The sequence below is a fragment of the Erigeron canadensis genome, chromosome 9 (genome assembly GCF_010389155.1).
Source record: "Erigeron canadensis isolate Cc75 chromosome 9, C_canadensis_v1, whole genome shotgun sequence".
NCBI classification, from domain to species: domain Eukaryota; kingdom Viridiplantae; phylum Streptophyta; class Magnoliopsida; order Asterales; family Asteraceae; genus Erigeron; species Erigeron canadensis.
This window is the reverse complement of record NC_057769.1, coordinates 4163636-4188069: the sequence shown is the minus strand read 5'-3', so window position 1 is coordinate 4188069 and position 24434 is coordinate 4163636. Positions and strand designations below refer to the sequence as shown.

General features: G+C 31.7%; 1 protein-coding gene and 1 pseudogene across 1 annotated transcript; both read right to left on the bottom strand.

The window, feature by feature from the left end:
- Positions 1-1669: 1669 nt before the first annotated feature.
- LOC122582622 lies at positions 1670-5208 on the bottom strand (annotated as a pseudogene).
- An 8606-nt stretch (positions 5209-13814) lies between these two features.
- LOC122582658 (pentatricopeptide repeat-containing protein At2g30100, chloroplastic) lies at positions 13815-18406 on the bottom strand. Its single transcript, XM_043755081.1, has 2 exons — positions 17419-18406; positions 13815-14778 (listed from the first exon to the last, which is right to left on the bottom strand). Exons 1-2 carry the CDS (start codon positions 18262-18264, stop codon positions 14005-14007), a joined length of 1620 nt encoding a protein of 539 aa, XP_043611016.1. The 5' UTR covers positions 18265-18406; the 3' UTR covers positions 13815-14004.
- Between the last annotated feature and the right edge of the window lie 6028 nt (positions 18407-24434).

The following is a 24434-nucleotide window of genomic DNA, read 5'->3' as shown; positions in this document are numbered from 1 at the left end:
CATGAAGTTTCGAAAACGGGTACGGCTACCTGTTTGGAGTTTCGGTGCATCATAGATTTACACTATCATCTGTGAACGAAAACCACTACATCGTGACCTTTTAAAAAAAACTTCAAACCAGCAGTTGAGATCAAACCACCATAAAAAGACATCGAATACCACTGATAAAAATTATTTACTCCATCGAATACCACTGATAAAAATTATTTACTCCCGTCGCATTGCATGGACACTCTTCTAGGCATAGTTGTGTACGCCATACCTTTTTCTAATGGCACACTAGTTAGATATTGTATTGTTGTAACAAAATGAATTTGTTGGTCCATTATGAAATAATTCAATTATACCATCCGAAAACCATCAATAGATTAACCAACTCCACCGGTGTTAACAAAGCTCTAAAATCCACTCGATTATACTTGTTGCTCAACCCGACCAAATCATATATTAACCTTTGATTTTTGGCTACAAAATGTACATATGGGTACACTTTAGATGATAAGATTTGCTTAATCACATATATCATGTATCTTTGTCAACTAGCAAAACTTGCATAATCTATTCACCACAAGACAATTAACACAAGCAAATGCAAGTCAATGATCACAGCACACACATGCAAGAAAACAACCACCAACAAGCCAAGAACCACTAGCCTTCACATGCATGGATTTTCTACAACTCTGCAGATATGAAAAACAAATGCAACATTGCAAACAAGCATATATTAGTACAGCTCAAATGTCCCTTGTGAAATGACCTTTTTGCCCTTCAAAATATGCTAATGCCAATTATGACTGGGTAAGGAGTTGAACAATGATTCCTGAACTTGGCCAATGATGTCCAAAGTGATGAATTCCAAAACCAATATTGACCCAAATTGTAACAAATTGAACAAATATTCCGAAGGCCCAAGTTCACTATAAATCTTAAAATTAAAACTACAGGACTATATAAAGTCATAGCTAGCTTGTAATTTACCCAACTTAAAGCATTTTCATCCCCCAAAGCTTATGTTTCTTTATAAACATCTATACAATATGAGACAAGCACGGAAAAACTGGTCAAACCTGCATCCAATAAGTGCTTTCAAAGTTGAAAATAAGTCTCAACGTGTCCTGATTGGTAAATTCTTTTCCTCAATCCCTGCAAAACTGCAACCCTGTCCGGGAATTCAGGGAATAAGCCCAAATCAAGCATCTTAAAAACTGCTTCAGCTACATATATTGGTAATCTTGAAAGAGCTGTGTGTCTTTTATATGAAGAGTAACAATACATATATATAAGTCGAAACCCCTTGCCTGTTGAGACAGAGGTCAACGGTTCGATTCTCACCCCTGCAGGCTGGAATTCACTTTTAATATTGTCAACACTCTCGAGTCATAATCCTTTAAATCTAAAAGATGTCGAGCACATCTATCACTGATATAATGTTTCCTAAGTGTAAACTGATAATCTCATTAAACGAAGGCAAGGCCTTTAATAGAGTACATGTGAAAACTGAATGAAATTTGAGATAACACGAAGTACTAGAAAACGGAAAACATTCTTAAAGACCTGGACATCTAAGATGACCGCGTCTATTACACTTGCATAACTGCAGCTTATTGTGAGACACGTGGAGCAGACCGACTAAATCAAACAAACTTCTGCGCAGACATCAGTACTTTCAAATTACTTCTTCAAACAATACTTTTTGAACATGGCGGTTTATAGTTTCAGGATCAAAGAAAGCTCTATAGTAGAAAGTTTTAGCCACGGCTAAGAAAGTCTGCTTTAAATCAGAATCAAGATCATCTTGTGAATCACAGAGCACGAGTTCAACAAGTTCTTGCATTTTGCACTCGATATCGGTTCCTATGTTATGATCCTCCTAATTAAACACATATGCATAATATTAATAGCCCCTTCAGTAAAACGATATATATTATATAAAATGGAAACGATGTGTAAATAATGTGTTTCGTGTATATGCACACCTTGTGGTATATTTGGTGATATATGTCGTTTAGAATGGAGGAGATTCTTTGATATTTAGGATGAGATAACAGCTCGTCTGAGGACCAGCAGCCGCTGCTCATATATATAGTTCGAACTATGAGTTCTGCGTCTCCTTTTACCATATCTTCTCCTTTTAGCCAGTTCAATAGCCAGGAGTTCCACTGTAGTTTTGTAAAAAAGAAAACTAAATGAGCAAAATTTGTGAATCATGGACATCGGTCACAAATATAAAATAAAATGTGATTAAGCACATGAATTAACAAAACTTACAGCATGATGGAGGTGTGGGTTGATGTCTAAACCATGAACTGCAAGTGTATTCGACGAAATCTGGTTAATGATTTCATGTAGTGCATTCATCACTACTTGCCATGACTTTCCATTTATGTCATGTTGTTCATTGTTTGCCATTATTTCACTGACAAAGTTGGAATTCGAGAATGGGGGTCTGGAAAAGGAGGTTATGATATGGAGTATAACAGTCGTTTTGGCCCATGCTAGTCGCTCATTGTGTTTTTCTGGCTCAAATATGCTTGCCGCGGCCTCGTAGTATGACCATAAAAGTTTTGTGTTTGATCTATCTTCGATGTTTAGTTCTGCAAACCACCTGTAGTTGACAGAACATCAAACAGTAAATAAACGGTCATAACCCTATCTGACGGTAAAAGATACTTTAATATAAAACGTCAAAAGGTGAAAAAAACTAGCATACTTTTGCATATGGCTCCATTCCATTTGATGAATTGCTTGGCAGTAATTGTAGTCCTGTTTAGCCATCTCAAGATATGTACTATTGCTCATATATTTCGTCCTATATATCCATTGAAATAGTTATATTTGACTTTTAAAAACTATCAAATAAAAGAAGATAGCACATTCAGATGGTTTTAACAATGTAAGTGTTCACTTAGAACCTGTAAAGGGATTTCCCTATCCAAACTTCAGTGTCGCCTCCGTATTGTTCCAAGTAATATCTTGCCTCAAGTCGAGGTAAGCTTGCATACCATGGCACATCGAGTGCATATCTAACCTGTTGATAGAACAAGTTCACATTAAAATTATGTTATTGGACTTGACCATGGTTATGTTTATGACTTGGAACTTACCTCGCCGGGCACATCCTTGGCGATGACCCACTTATCTAGAAGTTTGTCTGCTAATCTTTTTTCAGTCAAGAATTCATAGGAAAATTTCTTTGCATCATTGAGGATTTTTTCTCCTGGAAAGAGCACTTGGGAAGCTCGATATAGATTGAACATCACTGTCACTGATTCTTCTGACTGCCCATGATAGGTCACAAACTTCCCTTCTTTAGTAGTTTTCGTCGTTCATATCATTAGTAGTTTTATTGTATGGTTTGAGATCTTGGCTTGCTAGCTTAATTGGTATATGGATCACAGCTAAATAGCGGATGTTTAATATAATTTAAAGATTAGTTGCAGACAAATATAGTTGATCAAGATTGAGCACTTAAGGGTGGCCGGGTGACACTCTCAATAGTCAACTCACCCGATTTAATTTGTGTGAATTTTTTGAGTTCAACTTAAGTTTAGTTTCATATAAACCTACCTATAAAAATAATCAATACGATCTTTGATCTCATGATGGAAATATCGTGCAATTCCAAGGCGTTGCAGGCGATCAACCATCCAAAGTTGTTCCAGCAAGTCGATGGGGTATAGATGTGGGACTGCATCAAAGACTCAGAGTGAGTGTCGGTTATAGCTTGTTATATAGCCTATGCCAAAGTTAAATGAAGTCAAGCTATCCATATAAAAAAGAAAAAACAAGAAGCCTTTTTTAGTTATATATCTTCTTAACATACAGGTAGAATAAACTTAATCACGAAAAGGGAAATGCTATCAAACAATTTTTAAAAAAATTTCAGAGCACACTGAAGTGTTATGTCCTTTATAAATTCATCTTTTGACATGTTTTTTTTTTTTTGAATGGCATTCTATCCTACTATTGAATTACTCGAATGCCTCGGATAGAATCCAAAACTTCCAACCCCCCCCCCCCCACCTCAATAATTCACCCCCACAACTTATTGATAGCGAAACTCGAACCCAGATGGATTTCCCCAAGGTAAAAAACCTTAGAAATGGGCTACAACCCCATTGGTATGTTTAGACACAAACTCGTTTGTAATCCAAGTCTTTTCAAGAACATAATCTTGCAAAACACATGAAATTACCTCCTCCATTAAACTTGTCAACAAGATTTGTCAAATATGCAAGACATTTTTTATCTTTAGTTTGCATAAACGCAAAAGCAGTTGCTGCCGGAGAATGGAAGAAGGATCCGTTTTCTGATTGAAGTTTTAGAAGCTTTTCCCATTCCAAATCTTTCAGCCCTTCCAAAATATAAAGCAGGATTGTAGGGGTCTTATGAAATCTGTCTTTCGGTATCCTTATAATAAAAAAAATCAACAAAAAAAGATCACTAGTTACTTTGAGTTTCTCTTATATATGTATATATACATATTCTAATTAATCTTTAGAAAAGATCGAGCAATCCAAATTAAGGGACCGACTTTGAGAGCTTAACGTCGCGTCTTGCATATATCTCTTTTAAGATGGGAGAATCGCTTGGCACTTTGATTCCAAGATTATGTGCAAGATCAATGAGTGAAGGAAACAATACTTCAAAACCCTGTGTCATGTGTACTTCTTTTTCATTTCCAAGTTTGTTTATGTTTTCCTCCACAAACTTCATGCCTGCATACCATCAAAGTAGTTTGGGACTTTGGGTAAACCACCAAATTGATTTGATCTAAAAGTGTTTACACGCCTTCCAGAGAATCCAAGTTGTTCGTAATCTGTAAAATTAAAAAAAAATTAAAAAAATAGAAGATTAATATGTAACTTCCTGACCTCTATCACGCTTATCAGTATGAACGTTCCAAGTTGTGAGCGAAACCACGCATGCTAATGTGTTGAGAAGCCTATCAAATGCCGAGAATAACAATGGGTCGCCCCATGAGCCATCAGAGAGTTGATGCGTCGCGATCCATTCTAAACTTGACGGGAACTGAGGACCGTCACTTAGCCCACTAACATCTTTGATAAGTGATACCCAAGCTGTGTCATAAGCTGAAGGACTTATATCTCCATCATTCAATAGCCCAAAAAATGACTTGATTGATTTGACATGATTTTCAATTGCATGCTTCTGGTCAATGAACGCCAAATCATTATGATGTATTACGTCCGCGCTGTGTTCTGCGATCAGGACCCATGGTGATCAATGGAGCCAGAAAAATACTACAACTCTTTCTGTTTTGTTATAAAGTTTATATAGAATGATATGTAAAAATGTAACTTAGGGAGAATGAAAGTACAGTAAAGACAAAGGTCTTTCTAATTCATTTCTTGGTTAATTAATGCTAATAGAATTCAATTTCCAAATTCAATTTGTTTAAAGCCAAAACAAATTAAGCACTTGATTTTATTTGCATTCAATTCATCATCAAATTTACCATCAAATTCAACAATTCATATTTTCATTTGATTCGTGATATCTAGTAATCTATTTAATTTTTGAGAGATGTTTCTGGTTGTGGTTTTAGCCCTTGACAAAATAGTTGGCCCATTTAAATATGGAGTTATATACGGCACAATAATGGAAGTTGTGAAAACTTTTTGGAGTACTTTTTAGTATTCACTATTCGATCCAAAAAAATGCCTTTTGGGTGCTGTTTCGAAGGCTTTTATGTTTGTTTTTATATTTAATAGAGTTTGTTGATGGGTCTGTGTTTCACTCATAGTTCGTTGTTTGATATGATGGCCCATATTAATTTCAGACTGAGGTTCTTTAAAGTTGAATCAACTTTATTTATTGGATTTAATCCAATGGTCAAGATTTAAACATCAAATTTTAATCTTGACCATTAAATTCAATTCAATAGCTAAAGTTGATTCAACTTTACCTATAACGTTATATCAACTTTAGAAAATCATAATCCATTAATTTCATATCAACATTTATGTATCGTGTGAAACGAATAAAATTGAGAATTATGAGGTTATTGTATGTTTTAGTGTGTGTTAATGACGATTTGAATGAGTGTTTGTATGGACGGTTACCGTGTGTATTTTGAGAGAGAATTAAGTGTGTAAAAATGGATAATTGAAATTAAACTGGGTTACAAAATACATGTCTCAGGGACTTAGGGACTCATATACACAAGCTCCTAATTTACATCTGCACCCCTTCAACACTTACATTGCTTTCATAAAGGTACAAAATATACAAATTGACACTACATATTAATATTTCTAACATTGTGGATGCAAATAGTTGGGATCGTTGGTAAGTTTTTAATAAAAACCTAGCATTACCTTTTTGAATTCTCAGTCTTTTGAGGCGATCTTGTCCGGATTTTGGAAAGATCATCAGAGGTATTCTAGGAATCAATGTGTTGGATCTTGTTTTGTCAAATCCATATGCTGCATCAAAAACCAACATGGTATATACATTATTAGATAAAGAAATGTAAAAGTCATGTACATATATCTACAACAATTTTGCATGCGCATATTAATCATGTTGCCCACCATATCAACTTTTCTAGTTTTCTAATAAGAGTTTTAGATTGGTTCATTGGTTACTTAGCAGAGAAGAGTTCATAACTTTAATTTCTTCTTAGTTTATAAATTAATATTCATCCAAGTATAAAACGAACAGCGGCAAATTCAAATACAATAAAACCAATGTGTACATTTTACTAAAGCTAAAGAATTTCAAAACAGTACGTGTTAATTTAAAAAAAAAGGTAAATAGGTGGGAACCTCTGGTCCCATGTACAAACATGTATACCGAAGGTGGAAGAGATTCCCGTAATGGAATGAGAAAGTTGGTTAGAAGTAGTAGTCATTGGTAGAGGAGAAAGAATGGTTGTGTGAGTTAAACGAGTATGGAAAGGGATAATGGTACTCATAATATTGGAAAGAGGAGGTGAAATGATAGTATTCATATGTTTCTTGTTTGTCAAAGTCTTGCAAGTAAGCAGGCCTTAGCTTGCGGGGTTTATAAACAGGGAGAATGGCATTATGTATCTCAATGTTGTGACAAAGTGACAAACAATAATAAATAATTATTAGGCTTTGTTAAACAGGAGTTTTTTAATGGGAGTTTTGTAATGCACATGTTAACACATGTTTAATTGATATGAATAGATAACCTTTTAAACAAATAAAGGCTACTTATATTATAAACCAATCCCATCGATCACTACAAACAAAGCAAATAAAAACAAATAAAGTAATAGTTTTATAATTTCAAAGACAAAAATGGAATTTATATCATCTTTGGTAGAGAGATTCTTTTTCTTCTTAGAGACTTGTATGACATTGTTCTCATCAACAAAATTTCTTTCTCCATGCTTGAAATTTGTTGAAAACGTACGAAATATAATATCAATGAACTTGTTCTTGTAAAGGCAAAAATAATCGACATGCAACCCGTTATACTTCTCCAACGTATTATTATGTATCTCTTTATACTTATCAACATCTTCTATTTTAGAATCAACCTAATAATATGTATCGTAAAAAACTAAAAATACATAATATATACAAATATTAATTACTAATAAATGTCAAATCAACATAGCAAATAGGATCACTTACTAGTCTGATAAATTGAATCAAACATGTACGAAAAGTTATCAAATGCAATACTTTCTGACCCTTCCAGAACTCACGAAGATGACCAAGAACCCAAATTCATGGTACCCCTGCGCGCAATGTAGTGTGGTAGCCACGACTATAGTCTGGTGGTGTCGGCCGCAAGGGTGGTGATGGCAGGAACTATTGGTGGTGGTGACGGCGTCGAGTGTTGTAGGTTTTTTTCTAGTCCCGAACTTCTTTTGCGCTTCTCACCTAGGCCAAATTTAGCATCATTGCGCATTGAGAGCGCCCCACGCCCTTGACAACTATGAACTGATGTAAAGGTGATGTTAAAGATAATTTAGAAAATAATGTCCTAAATATAAATTCGTAAGATAAAAGTTTAGAGTGTATTAAAGACAAATCGACTATTTTTTAATAACTTTTTTTGGGTGTTTATTAAAGGACAATTGGGTCCTTTTTAAACTAAATTTTTTTTATAACTTTTAACAAAAACATGTTATAGATATATCTCTGTAACTAGAATAGTAGAGATAAATTAAAAAAAGAAAAGAATCTACAATTGAAGTAGTCAACCACTTTAATTTGCCTCCGACTTCCTTCACGAGGATATTAAATGCTTTTGTAAAAAATGCGTATTTGGCACTAATTATAAAAATTCTTAAAGTTAACTCAAAAGCAAGCATACACGTTGTAATCCAATTCATTATCATAATTCGATTTCTTTGTTTGGATTAGGTTCGTTAGGTTGGGGAAGTGTCGTACTATTTCTTTTCACTTATTTTTCACTTTTTCTTTTTTTTTTTCTTTTTTTTTTTTCTTACAAAGAATGTTTAGCCATCCTTTCTCATTCTTTTTCCACTCATATAAAGATTTAAAAAAATGAAAATAAAAATGATGCAGATACCCGTAACCACCCTCTCCACTTTTCAACTCACCGAACAAGTACCTGTAGGGCGGGGTAGTATTTCCTTAGGTACCTATTCAGGTTTTTCTCCGGAACATACCGTTCACGAGGAATAAGTTGCACTAGCATGCTACTATATGCATTTAACCTTCTATCTTAAAATGCTAATGTGACATCAATTTTGAAGACATAATAGATTATACTACATGTGTATCAATGTTATAAATTATAATGTCACATTAACATAATGTACCTAGTTATTTGGCTCATATGAGGTGAGTCGATAAGTATCCAATTGTGGTACCGGGGCTAGGGTTCCCTTTATTATCTTTTTTTTTTACTAAACGAAGAGATGACACATACATATAATAACTATAAGTTAGAATTTGATACACTGCTATATATCCATCTAAATCTTTTAATTTTTAACTTAATAATGAATAGAAAACCAACCAAAGGCTCAAATACAAGTGATTCAGTACAAAATTTCTTCCGATGAATGGCATACATTGACTAATGTTACACTTCAACTATCAATATAACATACACTAAAAGAGAAAGTAAAAAATGAAAATATAGACAAGTACACATCAATATTGAATCAATCATGTTTAGAGGTATACCAAAAAATGATTGATTAGGGAATATTCTTTCATTGTTTAAGTTATAAATAAATAGGAAAATGATTGATCTTTTTACATATTAATCTAAAAATCATCTTAAAATATATTTTTCAACAGCACCAATAAAAAGTAAAATACAAATAAGAGTTATGACATCTATTATGAATATGATAAGTAAATTCTACTTAATCTCTTTCTTAATATCTTTTTCAATTTTCACATGTCACTATTCAATTAGATAAGAGGATTTTTAGCCAAATAAATTAAAAGGATTAATCATTCTCCAAATAAATATTTAAGTGTGAGCTGCACAACCTTACATAATAATACTTAAATATACTTTTTTCAATTTTATATCAACCATTAAGTTTTGAATACTTGGATAATGTTGATTATGTCTTATAAAACTTCCAAAATCAAGTTCGTTATTGTGTATAATTTATATTTTATTATGGAAATAATAAATCTTTGAATACATCGGTTTAATATATTATCGGTGACCGGTAAGATGGCCAATCCATTTGTACTTGGTGGAACCGAGGCGGTTTACTATTTGAACAAGGTTGATTAGACGACCCAAATCATAAAAAAAAAACTGGTTTTCATTGCCAAAACGTTCAGGCTGACTAGATGATCCGTACGATAAAAACGGGTTGTCTTGCCAAAACATGTACATATATATTTTTATTATATTATATCATCATATATATATATATATATATATATATGTGTGTGTGGACATATTGTGTATTATGGACATATTATTGTGTACTTTTTCGGATGAAAAGATTCAAACTTTTTTCCATGCAAGAATTTCGATAACCTTAAAAGCCTTTAATTAATTTCGAAATCATCTTCATAACGGACAACCATCACGTGACTAGTAAGCTTGAAACTCATTGATTTATCCTATCACTTACGAAAAAATACCACCACATTATCAACTCTGACCACCATCTTTTATCTCTCAGACAACCAGTCAAACCAGCAAATTGAACCATTTGAACTTGTGAACCCGTTCAAGTCGCTTTTTAAAAGATTTTTTTTTAAAAAAAAAGTAAAAAAAATGTTTAATTGAAAGCTCAACTAAGATGATAAAATCAACTATCTAAAAAAAACTTACTCCATAACTTTATTCGAGGATTAAACTTACGTCATAACTTTATTCGAGGATTCTTTTAATATAACTAACAAGCTCAATACTTTATAACTAACTAGATTAAACCCGGACATTGTCCGGACTAGATCAAATACATAGATAAAAAATATATTGACAGTTATAGTATTATTCATAGTTTATGAAATTTCAAAAATTATCAGATTATGATTGATGCGAATAATAAGATTATGATTTTTATGAATATATATGATATATGTCAAACGTATTAAAGCATGATTAATTGAACGTAATATTAAGCTACGACAAGTTTATAATAATAATAATAGTAATAGTAATAAGAACTAAAATAGAGATAATTTAATAATAATAATAATTCGCATCAATAATAATAATAATAATTCGTATTATTATTGATGCGAATTAGAATTATTATTATTATTAATTATTGATGCGAATTATTATTATTATTATTATTATTATAAAAGTCACTTTCATCAGAAATTCAGAGAATTTACAAGAAATTGGTAGAAAACTGAGATATTATTTGAGCCCTCACATTATTATTATTATTATTATTATTATTATTATTATTATTATAAAATAACAATAATAACCGTAATTATATGTAGATATAATGATAGAATTAGTTTGATTTTAATTAGTTTCAGTCTTCAAAATGCAGCCGACTTCATTGATACATATATATTTTTTACTTTTAACTTTCATTTTATTTTCATTATTAATTAATGATGATTAGGATTAATGATTATGAATAATTTAAATGACATGGAATGCTTAAAATTAGACATTATAGAAAAATAGTATATGACATGATCTCATAATTATCAATTAAGCGAAAACATATCTTCTTTTAGTTATATATAGAGATACCCAAACTACAAACAAATCTACTTTAAGAAGGTATAATTGTTTACGTTATACTCTTTTATACCCGCACACTAGTTAGATTTTGTATTGTTGTAACAAAATGAATTTGTTGGTTGATTATGAAATTCAAATATGTGATCCGAAAAACATCAATGGATTGACCAACTCCACCGGTATTGAGAACTTTCCAAAACTCATTCGCTTGAACTTGCTCAACCCGACCAAACCATTTTATAAAGAGAAAATAGCCTAAATACCCAAAAATCATATTCAATATATAAAAATACCCAATATTTTTCGAATTCACCAAAAATACCCATAAAATCGCAAGACCGCAAGGAAGAGTTGCGGATCGCAAAGAATTCTTGCGATTCGCAAGCAAGTCTTGCGATCCGCAAGCAAGACTTGAGATTTTGACTTTTTTTGACTTATGGATAAGATTTTCTTTTGAGATTTTCTTGTACTTTTTAAGATAGCAATCGGATTTTTATGTACTTTTTTTACTTATGAATTTACCAACAATGTTTCACCATAAACAACACCATAATTTATTATTTTTTTCAATTTGCAAAGTAAAAGGTATGTTTTCCTTAGCTAATAAGTATTTAGTATTTAATTTAGTTTTGTTTGAAACGTAGAGTTACGATGGAAGTTTGAGGCTGAACTCTGAGTCTTCTTAGGTATTGGTGTGTCACTAAGAACTGAGACGGTTTCTATGTTTTCATTATGGAAAATTGTTATTTAACAAGTGAAATTTGCTACCTGTTTGTGTTTCTTTGATCATGGTAATCTTGAAAGACATAAATCTAGTAACAAAGCTAAGATTAAAATTCATTAAATAGTAATTTCAACAGGTTTTATCAAGAAAATGGACCACGTTATTACTGGACTCGAGTCAGAAGTATAAACTGGTCAATATTTTGTTGCTCTGTGCTTGAAACTTACAGAAACTCAATGATAAATATTTTTGAGCAAGCAGGTTTTTTAGTTGACTAGAGATAAAAGAAAGTTTCAACTTTGTACAGGTCATTACTTGGATGGGTTTTTGGTACTTGGTACTGTTGTTTCACAAACCCTTGTATCTTTTTAGTAGTTGTTTATCAACATTGTAAATACAAAATTGGTCCTCGTGGTTTGCCACTTTTTGCAACGGCATTAAATACTAAATATTTATTAACTAAGAAAAACATATCTTTTACTTTGCAAACTGAAAGAAACAAAAAATTATGGTGTTGTTTATGGTGAAAGGTTGTTGGTAAATTCATAAGTAAAAAAAAAAGTACATAAAAATCTGATTGCTATCTTAACAAGTACAAGAAAATCTCACAAAAAATCTTATTCATAAGTAAAAAAAGTCAAAATCCCAAGCCTTGCTTGCGGATTGCAAGAACTCCTTGCGGATCGCAAGACTTGCTTGCGGATCGCAAGGAATCGCATCGCAAGGCTTCCTTGCGATCCACAACTCCTCCTTGCGGTCTTGCGATTTTATGGGTATTTTTGTGAATTTGAAAAAAGTTGGGTATTTTCATATACTGAAGATGGTTTTGGGGTATCTAGGCTATTTTGTCTTTATACCATCTATTGTTGCCTACTCACATTGATCATGTCTTTGCATATTATATTCACCACAAGACAACCAACACAAGCACAATGCAAGTCACTGATCACAGCACACACATGCAAGAAAAAAACCACCAACAAGCCAAGATTCAGCCATCACATGCATGAATATATTTTCTGCAACTTTGCAGATATGAAAAACAAATGCCAAAATGCATAATAGCATAATAGCATATATTATATCAGCTCAAATGTAATATCCTTTTTGCCCTTCAAAATATGCTAATGCCAGGACTGGGTAAGAAGTTAGATGTAGGAAGACCCAATTGGTGTTGATCACAGCTGGTTGATTCTCTACTTCTGTAGTGTATCTACAGCTACAACTTACCTAGAATTAGAGTATAAACTATATATTGGTCACCCAGGATTGAAGAATGTGAGGGCGACACGCCGCACGAGACAGACGTGTATCAAACTTTTGGCGGAAACATAATAACTTGTATAAAGTGATGCACACAAACACACAGAGACACACACATAAACTGACGCAAGTCATTATCTTCTTCCAAGTAGTTGCTATAATTCAAGATTCTTAATCCAATAGTAAAAATATGATTGGTCAAGTACCTAAGCATGTTTGGTCCGATCGTCTGATCCAATCATTGAGTGGCTCTTTCTAAGAGACAGGAGTGCACATAGAAAACATATCCTTTGACAAAAACTGGAATGTGATGCATTTCAAGATTCTTGATCCATAAAATTAGCATTCAGATTCTCAAAGATACCAGGTGAAGTTAAAGATGATACATTTCAAGATCCTTCCCAAATGGTAATATCCTTGACAAAGATAATAACTTCAACAACATACCGCTAAAAGGCTGAAAACTGGATCTTGATTTATTTCAAAATAATTTGATCCAATTCAAGATCATTGACCCGAAATGAGAGGAACTTTGTTGTTTTTTTTTTTTTTTGAACAATCAAAATGAAAGAATTTAGAATAATGATTCTTGAACTTGGCCAATGATGTCCAAACTCCAAAGTGATGAATCCCAAATCCAATGATCCAAGCTGTAGCAAAATGAACAAATATATCCCAGGTGCACTATATATGTTATAATCAAAATTACAGGACTGGTGGGAATAGGTAATATCAACATTTTCACTACAGCTCACTCGAATTATTAGCTCTATACACGTTACAGTATTACACATATACACGATGATATTTTGCTTAAACTATATAAAGTCATAGCTAGTAAGTTACCCAACTTAAAGCATTTTGATCACCCAAAGCTTATATTTCTTTATATACATATATATAAGACAAGGCCCGGTCAAACCTGCATCTGACAAGTGCTTGCAAAGTTTAAAATAAGTCTCCACATTTCCTGATTGGTTGATTCTTTTCCTCAACCCCTGCAAAACTGCAGCCCTGTCCAAGAATTCAGGGAATAAGCCCAAATCAAGCATCTTAAAAACAGCTTCGGCTGCATCTTCATAATGAGAACCTTTGATATAACCCCGTAACAACCATGTTAAGGTTTGCTTTTTATTCAACAAGCTCGTGACCTCCATTCTTGTGAGCAATCGTGAAATAGCATTTGTTTCCTTTTGTGAAGCGCATATTGCTAACACAATATCATAAAGGTTTGTATCAGGTTGTTTCCCAACTAGTTCCATTTCCCATAATTGCCTTTCGGCCTCAAGCCCACGCCCTGCACAGATGTACATGGCTAGAAGACGTTCATAAACCACGCCATGTAACGACGGGCCCCCCTCTTCTATAATCCAATTGGATAAGCGAACTCCGTCTGCCAAAAGGCTATATTGGTAATCTTGGATGAGCTGTGTGTCTTCTATATCTAAACTGGAAGTTAAACCGGCTTTGCTGAAGCCTTTTAACTTGCGTAAAGCTTTTCCGAATTCGTTCAATTCTTTTACTACAGCAGTCATGGCAATTAGATAGCTGTAAACCTCTGGCTTCAAATTGGATTCTTTAAATTGGATTACTAGCTTGATTGCATCCCTGTAATTGCCGTCCTCCTGATGAAATAGATATCAAAACTCAAGTCATTGCACTAGAAAAGAAAACAAACAAAATTATGTTGCCTATGGAGTCTAATAAAGTGTAACATACCACAATACTAGTAATGAGATGTAGGAATCCTGAAGCATTGGTCAAATTTGAAACTAAATGATACTTATTCTATGGGGTTTCCTGCTTTAAATAATTAAATATACTCACGAAAATGATGAGGTAACGATGTTCACGGCATACTACATGTGACTACGAGTAGATATGGCCAGCAATGAGATGGTACAGGGTATACAGCACAGGTTTCACTGTTATCAGACTGACTCATTCAAGTTCCGAGTCAAGTCGAGTCGGCAGGAGTCAGCAAGAAAATTGCGAGTCAAATGCATTTACAGGTGGCCTAATGAGTCGATACATTTTAGGTGCATTTTGACTCGGCTTGTACAAGTCGATTTGTCACTCATGCAAGTCTAACAACGATGACCTCGAGGAATTTAGCAGCAAGCCTTTTCAGTTAATTGGGAAAATTGACATCTCCGATGTATGGATTCTTCAGACTTTAAGATAAATACATACATATTAAGGCATTAATAATAGGCTTGTTTGTTGGTATTCACTATTCAATTTATTAAAAGGCGACGAACTCGTGTAAATACTGAGGTTGAAATCCAAATGCTTGACAGTATACGTTTTCCAACTAAGCTTACACAATCAGTAGTAGCTTATAGCTCAAATTTACGCCTTTTAGTTATGCTATAAATGCTACTCACTAACTCACTTGAATAAAAATAGAGATATGCACATGTATTTGTAGAATATAATTGAAATGTCACAAATTCGATACATTGATACATTCAATGACAAATCTCGAATGTGAACAGAGTTTATTTAGGTATCAAAAAGCAACACTATTAGCATGAAGAGGCATGCAAATTTATCATACAGAACCTAATGACATAGTTGTCAAAGGCGAAAGCGAACTCAAAGCGCAATGACCCCAAATGGGGCCTAGGCGAGAGGCGCAAAAAAAAGCGCAGACCCGAAAAAAAAAAGCATAGAAGAGTATATAAAATTTCAGTGTCTCTAACAATTGATAATGAAGAAAATTTCAGCCAAGAGGGTATACAAAATAGCAAAAGAATCTTAATAATATAAAAATAGAAGAAAACTTACCTTTTATTCAAATGAAGAGTAGTATGATGAATGATGATAATGATTTATACCAAGTAATTATTGGAACAAAGATTCTGTTGTAATATCCCTATAATATAGGTGATTTTTTGTGGAATAAAGGGTTTATATGTATGGAAAAGTGTAGACAGGCGCTTCATAGCCTTGGGCCTAGGGTATCAGGCGTTAAGGTTGGGCCTTGCCTGCCTTTTGTGCCTAGGAGCAAGAGGCGCTCGCCTTTGACAACTATGCCTAATGATACTTCTAATTTTGGATAAATTTTAGGACAAGTGAAGAAACCTCACTGAACCAATCTGTTAAACATAAATGCAGCACTTTTGAAAGCACACAATTTCATGGGACACTTTGTAAAGGTGTACAACTAATGGTCAATTACTTCATCACCCCCTTAACATTTATGGTAAAGAAGCATCATCCGAACCAGGATAATCATTAATTCATTATGGATACTGCGCAATGTTTCCTAACGCGTACCAAAATATTACATCTAATTTAAGTCATCCCTAAAGGGAAATTTGTGGCAGTTCATTTTTGGGACAAAGTATCATTATTCCAAGCATTTTAAAAAATCAGTGATACGTATGCTTATGTAGTCTTTTTCTTTATCAAATCATTTGTAAAAAGTGGTAATATATAATAAACATACCTGACAAACAGAATCAAGGATTCTTTTCAAAATAACAAATTCAAGACCATGATAGGCCATGGAATATTTTACCATTTCAGTAGTTAGAAACTTAGAAATGATATTGTTTGCTTAACTAGAGGAGTCTATATAATTATCATGAGCAGTATTAGATGATTATCCACAAGAACAAAATAGAGAGATCATGTAGACCAGTATAAACATTATGAGAACATTGAAACATTTACTAATGTGTCAAGAGGTGATTTTGAACCAAAATGGGGAAAATTAAAGTTATTATGGGTTATCCCAAATATGAAATTGTGGCAGTTCATTCCAGGAAGTATTATTAATACAATCAACTAAAAGGATCAGTGCAACGTATACATTAATAATTTTTTCTTTATCAAATCATTTATTTCAAATTACAATATTCCTGTACACGTAGTATCGTTTAGCATTACACTGAAGTGAACATATTCAAGTATTCAACATTACATGCATACTCCACATACACAAACAAAAATAGTATCCAAGACTAAAAAAAGACCATGTTAGCGCCTAAATTTATGATATTTACATTATTTTGTTTAGTTATATATAACATATTACGTTGTTTTCATGATTACAGGAGTCTATGTAAACTATCATTAGGGGTCTTAGTCGACAATACTATCTTCCTAAAAGTAAGCCATATTAATGAAAAGCCCATCTTTCAAAAGCTAAAACTTCATTTATACATTCATTATTTTCCGAGTTCTACCAAAGCACACATAAGTTTATCCAAAAAAGACTATGTAAACGATCAAGAAAACGAAACATAAAAGCTTACCATCATCTTCCAAGCAAGATACCCAGTAGGACCACCTTTCCGCCGGACTTTCTCACCGTCTTCATACCCAATTCCTCTCCTCAAAATCTCTTTAACAAACAAAACACCTTTATCTTTCTCACCCATATCCCAATACAACGATATCACCTTCTCAATCATACTAAAATTCGGTTTCAACCCAACACATTCCATATCAACTAAAATCGCAACCACATCATCAATCTCATGTCTTCCTTCAACCAATTTCTTTACCCAACCACACATCAAACTAACCATAAGCTCCATTGTTTCATCATCAACTTTATTTTCTTTCTTTAACCACTCAAAAACCTCTAAAGCACACCAACTATCCCTACCTTCTTGTGAAAAATAAACCAACACCAGTTGCAATTCCCTATTAGTCAATCTCGAATTCATTTCCTCAAGAACTTCACATGGGTCTCTTGTCATTCTTTCTAACTCCTCGATTGCTTCGAAAAACCCTTCACTCATTTCATCCTCGTCATCACTTGTCACAACACTAGTATCCAATTTCACACCTTTACATAAGACCCTAAAATCTTGAAATTGCAAAACCCCAAATTTATCATTTTTATTACCAAATGAAGCCCTAGAACATGAATTAACATAAAGGGTATCATAAAGTTTGAAACTTTTATAACTTCTGATATAATTAACACTATTCTCCAATTTCAAAACACTAAATTTATAACTTTTATCAACAAATGAATCCCTAAAGCATGAATTAACATAAAGGGTATTATAAAGTTTTGAACTTTTTAAATTTGGATTGGAATTAACACAACCCCAATTCATAATAGAGGTAATTCCATAACTAGTATCCATTTTCTTGGAAAATACAAGAAGAAAATTAGGGGGAAAAAAACATGAAATATAATTGATTTTAAAACATGGGTTTTTTTTTTATAAAGGGATTTTATGTGGTTAGGATTGTTAAAGGTTGCAACTTGTGGAATGAAAATGGTGATTGAAGGTGATGAAAGGGTATGTAATCAAATGGAGGATATTTTTATAGATATATTATTAGTTAACTTCAGGGTAAATTTTGGGCAAAGAATCAAAGATTGTAGGCGGGTTGGATGAAAATTTTCGAAAGAGACACAACACCGCATATTTGTTTCTAGTTTCTAGAAAGTCAGAACTTCATGCGTTATCTTTAACTTCTCGCTACCCTGCCGTTTGTACGGTGAGAATAGAAATGGGCCGGGTTTGGATCAAGAAGTATCCTAATATTAAAAAAAAAAATTTAATGGCAAAATTAAAAAAATCACGAAATATAAAATTAAAAGGGAACAAAAACCTATAAAAAAATTTTAAAAATTTAAAAATACATAACAAAATTTAAATTTTGAAAAGCATTAGCCACCCTTAACCACCCTTTAGGCACGCCACTGCCGATATCCAAACTTTTTTTTAAGGCGTAAATTATTCAAAAATATTTATAGATCAAATATATATATATTTTTATCAAGTATATGTTAAACTAGGGAAACCAATTGTCATGTTAGAAATTATTGTGTTATTTTGTATACTTGCATTGAATTAACAAATTGTCATGGATAAGTTTGTTTAAAAGTTTATCATATCAAATATATTTTTAATAAATCTATTTAAAGGCAAAACCACAATAGTTTCCGTCTACGCGTTATGCGGTTTCAATTAGTTCGGTTACTTTTTGTTATTGATGATTTATGTTTTTAAAAACTTTGACATATAAAATATATACTTATTGAAAGACAATACCACAAAAAAATTAATAAAAAATTTTAATATATTGTTTGGAAACCTGAAAACGATTATGTTTTGTTATTGATGATGTGACGCTATATATGTTTGTTAAAATATTTGACATATGATATGATATTTATTCAAAGGCAATAGCACAAAAAAAGTAGCTTTGATATTTGATAACCCAAAAGAAAAAAAAATATGTAAGAAACCTAAAAGTAACCCGTAATTTTAAACCCGAAAGGGATCCAATGTGTTAAAATCTGAATATTGATACAAAAATAGAATACACGTTTTAAGTATAGTTATTTGAAAACCCGAAAGGAAAAACATACGGAAACAACCAAGAAGTAACTCGAACTAGAAAAACGGAACCGGGTGCAATTTGGCAAAATCCGAATAACGGTGTGAATATTGTTACAAAAAAAATAAATGTTTCCAGTATAATTATTTGAAAACCCGAAAGGAAAAACATAAGAAAACACCAAGAAGTAACTCGAATTAAAAAATCCGAACCGAGTGCGATTTGGCAAAACCGAATAATTGTGCGGGTTATAACATGGATGAATAGTAACTCGCCACGCAGTTACTAGTTACTATTCATATCTTATACAATTACTAGAGTATATAATATAATATAATTTGTGGATAAGAAAACATTTTCACAAAAAAATTTTCAAAAAAAAAAAAATCTTACCTAGACTCATCATAAGTAAAACTTAAATATATTTCGTCTTCCCTAAATATGTATATGCTTTATCGTAAGTCTCTTGTATTCTCGTATCATTTTTAGAGTACCCCCAATGTGCTATGTATTCGAGTGTATTGCTCTTCCAATACGGAGCACACCGAGCACACCGTTGGGTGGCTTCCGTATTCGATTATATTGGAGTCGTATTCAATTGTATTGGAGCCGTATTCGGGGGTTCCGTGGTGGGGAATACAGAGCTTGGCTGCCTTTTTTTGTTTTTTGTTTTTTATCTCTGAAATATGTGTGTATTTATATATACATGTATATGTGTGTGGGGGGGGGGGGGGTAAGGGATCCGAAAGATTTTCGGCGGACGGAGTGCAAATGAAGAAGATGGACACACACAAAGTAAAGGTAGGTGATTGATTTTATTATTTACATTTTTAACCCCCAAGTTTCATTCATATTTTAAAATACCCAAATGTTATTAAACATCAATATTTTCTTACTAATTTATTATTATTATTATTATTATTATTATTATTATTATTATTATTATTATTATTATTATTATTAGGGTTATAACTGAAGTGGTACCTGGACTTATCCACCATATTACTGGTTTCATAACTATAACTTTAAAATTACTCTCATCATACCCCAACTTATCAATTTTTCACTCGGACGATACCTGACTTGACGGGCGTCAGTTTGGCCGTTAAGTTGGGGTATGACTACCGTAAATTTTAGAGTTTTAGGTATGAAACCAGTAATATGGTGGATAGTCTAGATATCATTTATGTAATTATTATTATTATTATTATTATTATTATTATTATTATTATTATTATTATTATTATTATTATTATTATTATTATTATTATTATTATGGTTGTTGTTGTTGTTGTTTTTTTAATTACGCAAAGTACATTGATATTTTTTTTGTAAATATTTATATTTATTTTATAAAAGAATACTTTATTTTTATATAAAAATTATTGTAAATATTTAATTTTTTATTAAAAACTATTAATATTTCAAAAACTATTATTTATAAAATTTATTTTTTAATAAAATAATATTTTCTTTTATAAAAGATCATTTTTAGTACAAAGTTTTTATTTTTATAAAAAATATTTTTTCAATCTTCTTTTTTAAAGGGTGAACCGGAAAGAATATCATAATTTCTTGTATTGCATTAGTACCTGTACAACTACTATGTAACGTTTGAATCAGCTCAAAACAGATTTAATCAACTCCATGTGGTGGTATCCATTCAAGACTTCACGTTCATTTATCAATGCTTTACATGAAATTAATGTACTACTTTCGATTTACTTATTTTTTTTTAATAAAAAATAAAAAAATATGAAATAAATAAAATCATCATGGATCTATAATTTGATTGATTAATAGTTTTTAATAAAAAAAACTAAATATTTACAATATTTTTTATAAAAATAAAGTATTCTTTTATAAAATAAAAGTAAATATTTACAAAAAATATCAATGTATTTTTTAAAAATATTTATTCCTAAATAGTACTTTGTGTAATTAAAACAACAACAACCACCACCACCACCATAATAATAATAATAGTAATAATAATAATAATAATAATAATAATAATAATAACAACAACAACAATAATAATAATAATAGTAAAAACATCACTTCCATTACAAATTAATAGGATTTACAAGAAATTATAGTAATAATAATAATGATAATAATAATAATAATAATAATAATAATAATAATAATAATAATGGTTAATTACATAAATGACACCTGGACTATCCACTATATTACTGGTTTCATACCTAAAACTTTAAAATTTACCATAATCATACCCCAACTTAACGGCCAAACTGACGCCCGTCGGGTCAGGTATCGTCCGTGTGGAGAATTGATAAGTTGGGGTCTGATGAGAGTAATTTTAAAGTTATAGGTATGAAATCAGTAATATGGTGGATAGTCCAGATACCATTTCAGTAAATAACCCTTATTATTATTATTATTATTATTATTATTATTATTATTATTATTATTATTATTATTATTATTATTAAAGTTTGAAAATAAATGTATTGGAAGGTATTGGATGTATTGGTTATTCGGTGTCAACTGGAGAAATGTATTGGAAAGAGGTTTGCAAATATATATATATATATATATAGTGAAAAGTTATTTTGAAAACCCTTTTTTTGCGACAACCTTTGAGAACTTTTCAAATCAAGCCCAACCGATGACTATTCTTTACATGAAAATTGTTTTTTTGATTGTTTTCTAAATAACGTATGTGTAATTTTGAAGTTTATAATTATGTGGTTGTATTATCATCCGTTATATAATTATGTGGAGATTTGGATTCTTGATCATATGTGCACGAATATTGCTATGATTACATGTGATTGACTTGCATACATGTGATCATAGCAAAATTCGTGCACATGTGATCAAGAATCCAAATCTCCACATAATTGTATAACGGATGATAATCCATGTCTCTACACAATTATAAACTTCAAAATTACACACAAGTTATTCAGAAAACAGTCAAAAAATAATTTTCATGTAAAAAACAATCATCGGTTGGGTTTGATTTGAAAAGTTCTCAAAGGTTCTCGCAAAAAATGGTTCTCAAAATAACTATACCCTATATATATATATATATATATGTTTTAGGTAAAGTAAAAAAAATAAAACAATAGATTTCCATTCACTAAAAATCAACACGCATCATGATCTTAGGTGAAAATCTTGTCTTATTTGTTTTACATTAGTGCTTGTTTTACAATACCCAGCACCTATATATATATATATAGTTGTGACTGTTATGATATGTATAAATAACAAGTCTCATCTAAAAAATTGAGTCATGGTTCGGCTAAAATTAAGTGCTTTTATCATTTTGATAGAAAGTTTAGCTATTAAAACAATGATGCTTTCAAAATTAGGTGATTAAATCATTCAAGATAAAAGTTAGATGGTTAAAATGATTATTGCTTTAAAGTTTAAGATTATATCATTTAAAAAAAAAAATTGGTTAAAACAATTATTATATTAGAACTAAGTGGTTAAAACGTTATCTATGTTGTAGTATAAAGAAAATAGCTCTCTTATTGAAAGTTACATCGGTGAATTATCTAAAATGCCCTTAAAGATTAAATTACACTATGAGTAATTTATCTTTTAAAATATGTCCATTAACTTTTTATATCAATTACTTTTACATAAATTATCTACACCACTCGAGCCCGCCTTTACCACCAACAGACAACGGTCGGCTCCACCACTACACCGTCGCTGCCATAACGACTGCCGCGTTGTGCGGGTACCGTGCCAGTTATACCAAAATAATATATGTAACTTTCTCATTTTCGCAAGTTTTATATTTTTTTCCGTAAAGTTAGTTTCGATTCAGACGTGTTAGAGGCAATTTTAACCAACGATTTAATAATTAACGTAATTTTAGTAATTTTATATTCATAATAACAAATTTATTTATAATAGGGTTTATACAATATCAAGTTATTAAAAATCAAAATTATATAAAATAGTATTCGTATAATTTAAGTATCTATAATTCGAATTCTTTTTATCTATATTAATTTACTAATAATAATTATGTTAACATCATATTTTTTCACTTTCTTCTATCATTTTCAATAACAATCGTAGAAAAAGAATATATCCTTTGGAGACATTAAATATTGGTAAAAATACCATTCATTAACAATGAAGGTTGGCAGGTTCATACCGCACCGGGGCTGTTGATAATTGTTACGGATCGAAACCATTACAAGATATGGGACTTGTCCCACATCGGTTGTATGGGAAACCAATGTGGAGTTGATATACCAAATGAACTCTCTCACCCATTAGGCTAGTTTTTTTGGTTATGTCTTTTCATTTAGTATGTTACAATGGTATCAGAGCCAACTCGGAGTGGTGGCCTATGGAGTGGTGGCTTGGGCCCAAAAGGAAAAGGGTGTCAACCGTGACCAATATAGCCATGACCAACGAGGACGTCAAGAGATGTGAAAAAATAGATTAGGGTTATGAAATCACGATCCGTTAACTTAATTGTTTTCGGGTTAGGTTTGGATTGGCCTTTCGGGCAAACAGGTCAACTCACTAACCCGGAAATATTTTAAATTTATATTATTTGCTTTAGTCCTAAGATAATCCGCGTCACACTTGTTGGTCATCTTGTTTTTTTTTAGGATGTTGGTGTCACTAGTTATTTGTTTTTGTGTTTTTATACTATTAATTAATAAGTGGATTCAAATGTTTCGAGATGGAGGTGTGTTCATAATGAAACGAATAATTATGTGACATCTAATAATAATCGTTTAGCGTCTTGCTTATGCACTTATAATTTGAAAATTCAGTTAATGAAAACTAGGAACAAGTGGTTGTATTCAAGAAACAACATTTCAAAGCTAACAGTCGATTAATCAAATATCCATATTACTTGACTTTGTATTCACTTAATCAACAAAGGTGATTCGTACACTACATTAAATCAATAACTATTTCACATGTTATAACGTATAATTTTTAAAAGAAA

What these genes read in the sequence shown, in the direction of transcription:
- LOC122582658 (XM_043755081.1), bottom strand. Translation starts at nt 18,264, where the DNA reads ATGGATACTAGTTATGGAATTACCTCTATTATGAATTGGGGTTGTGTT. An exon ending in ATCTTGCTTGGAAGATGATG is followed by an intron (nt 14,779 to 17,418) that starts GTAAGCTTTTAT and finishes CTATTTCATCAG; the next exon opens with GAGGACGGCAATTACAGGGA.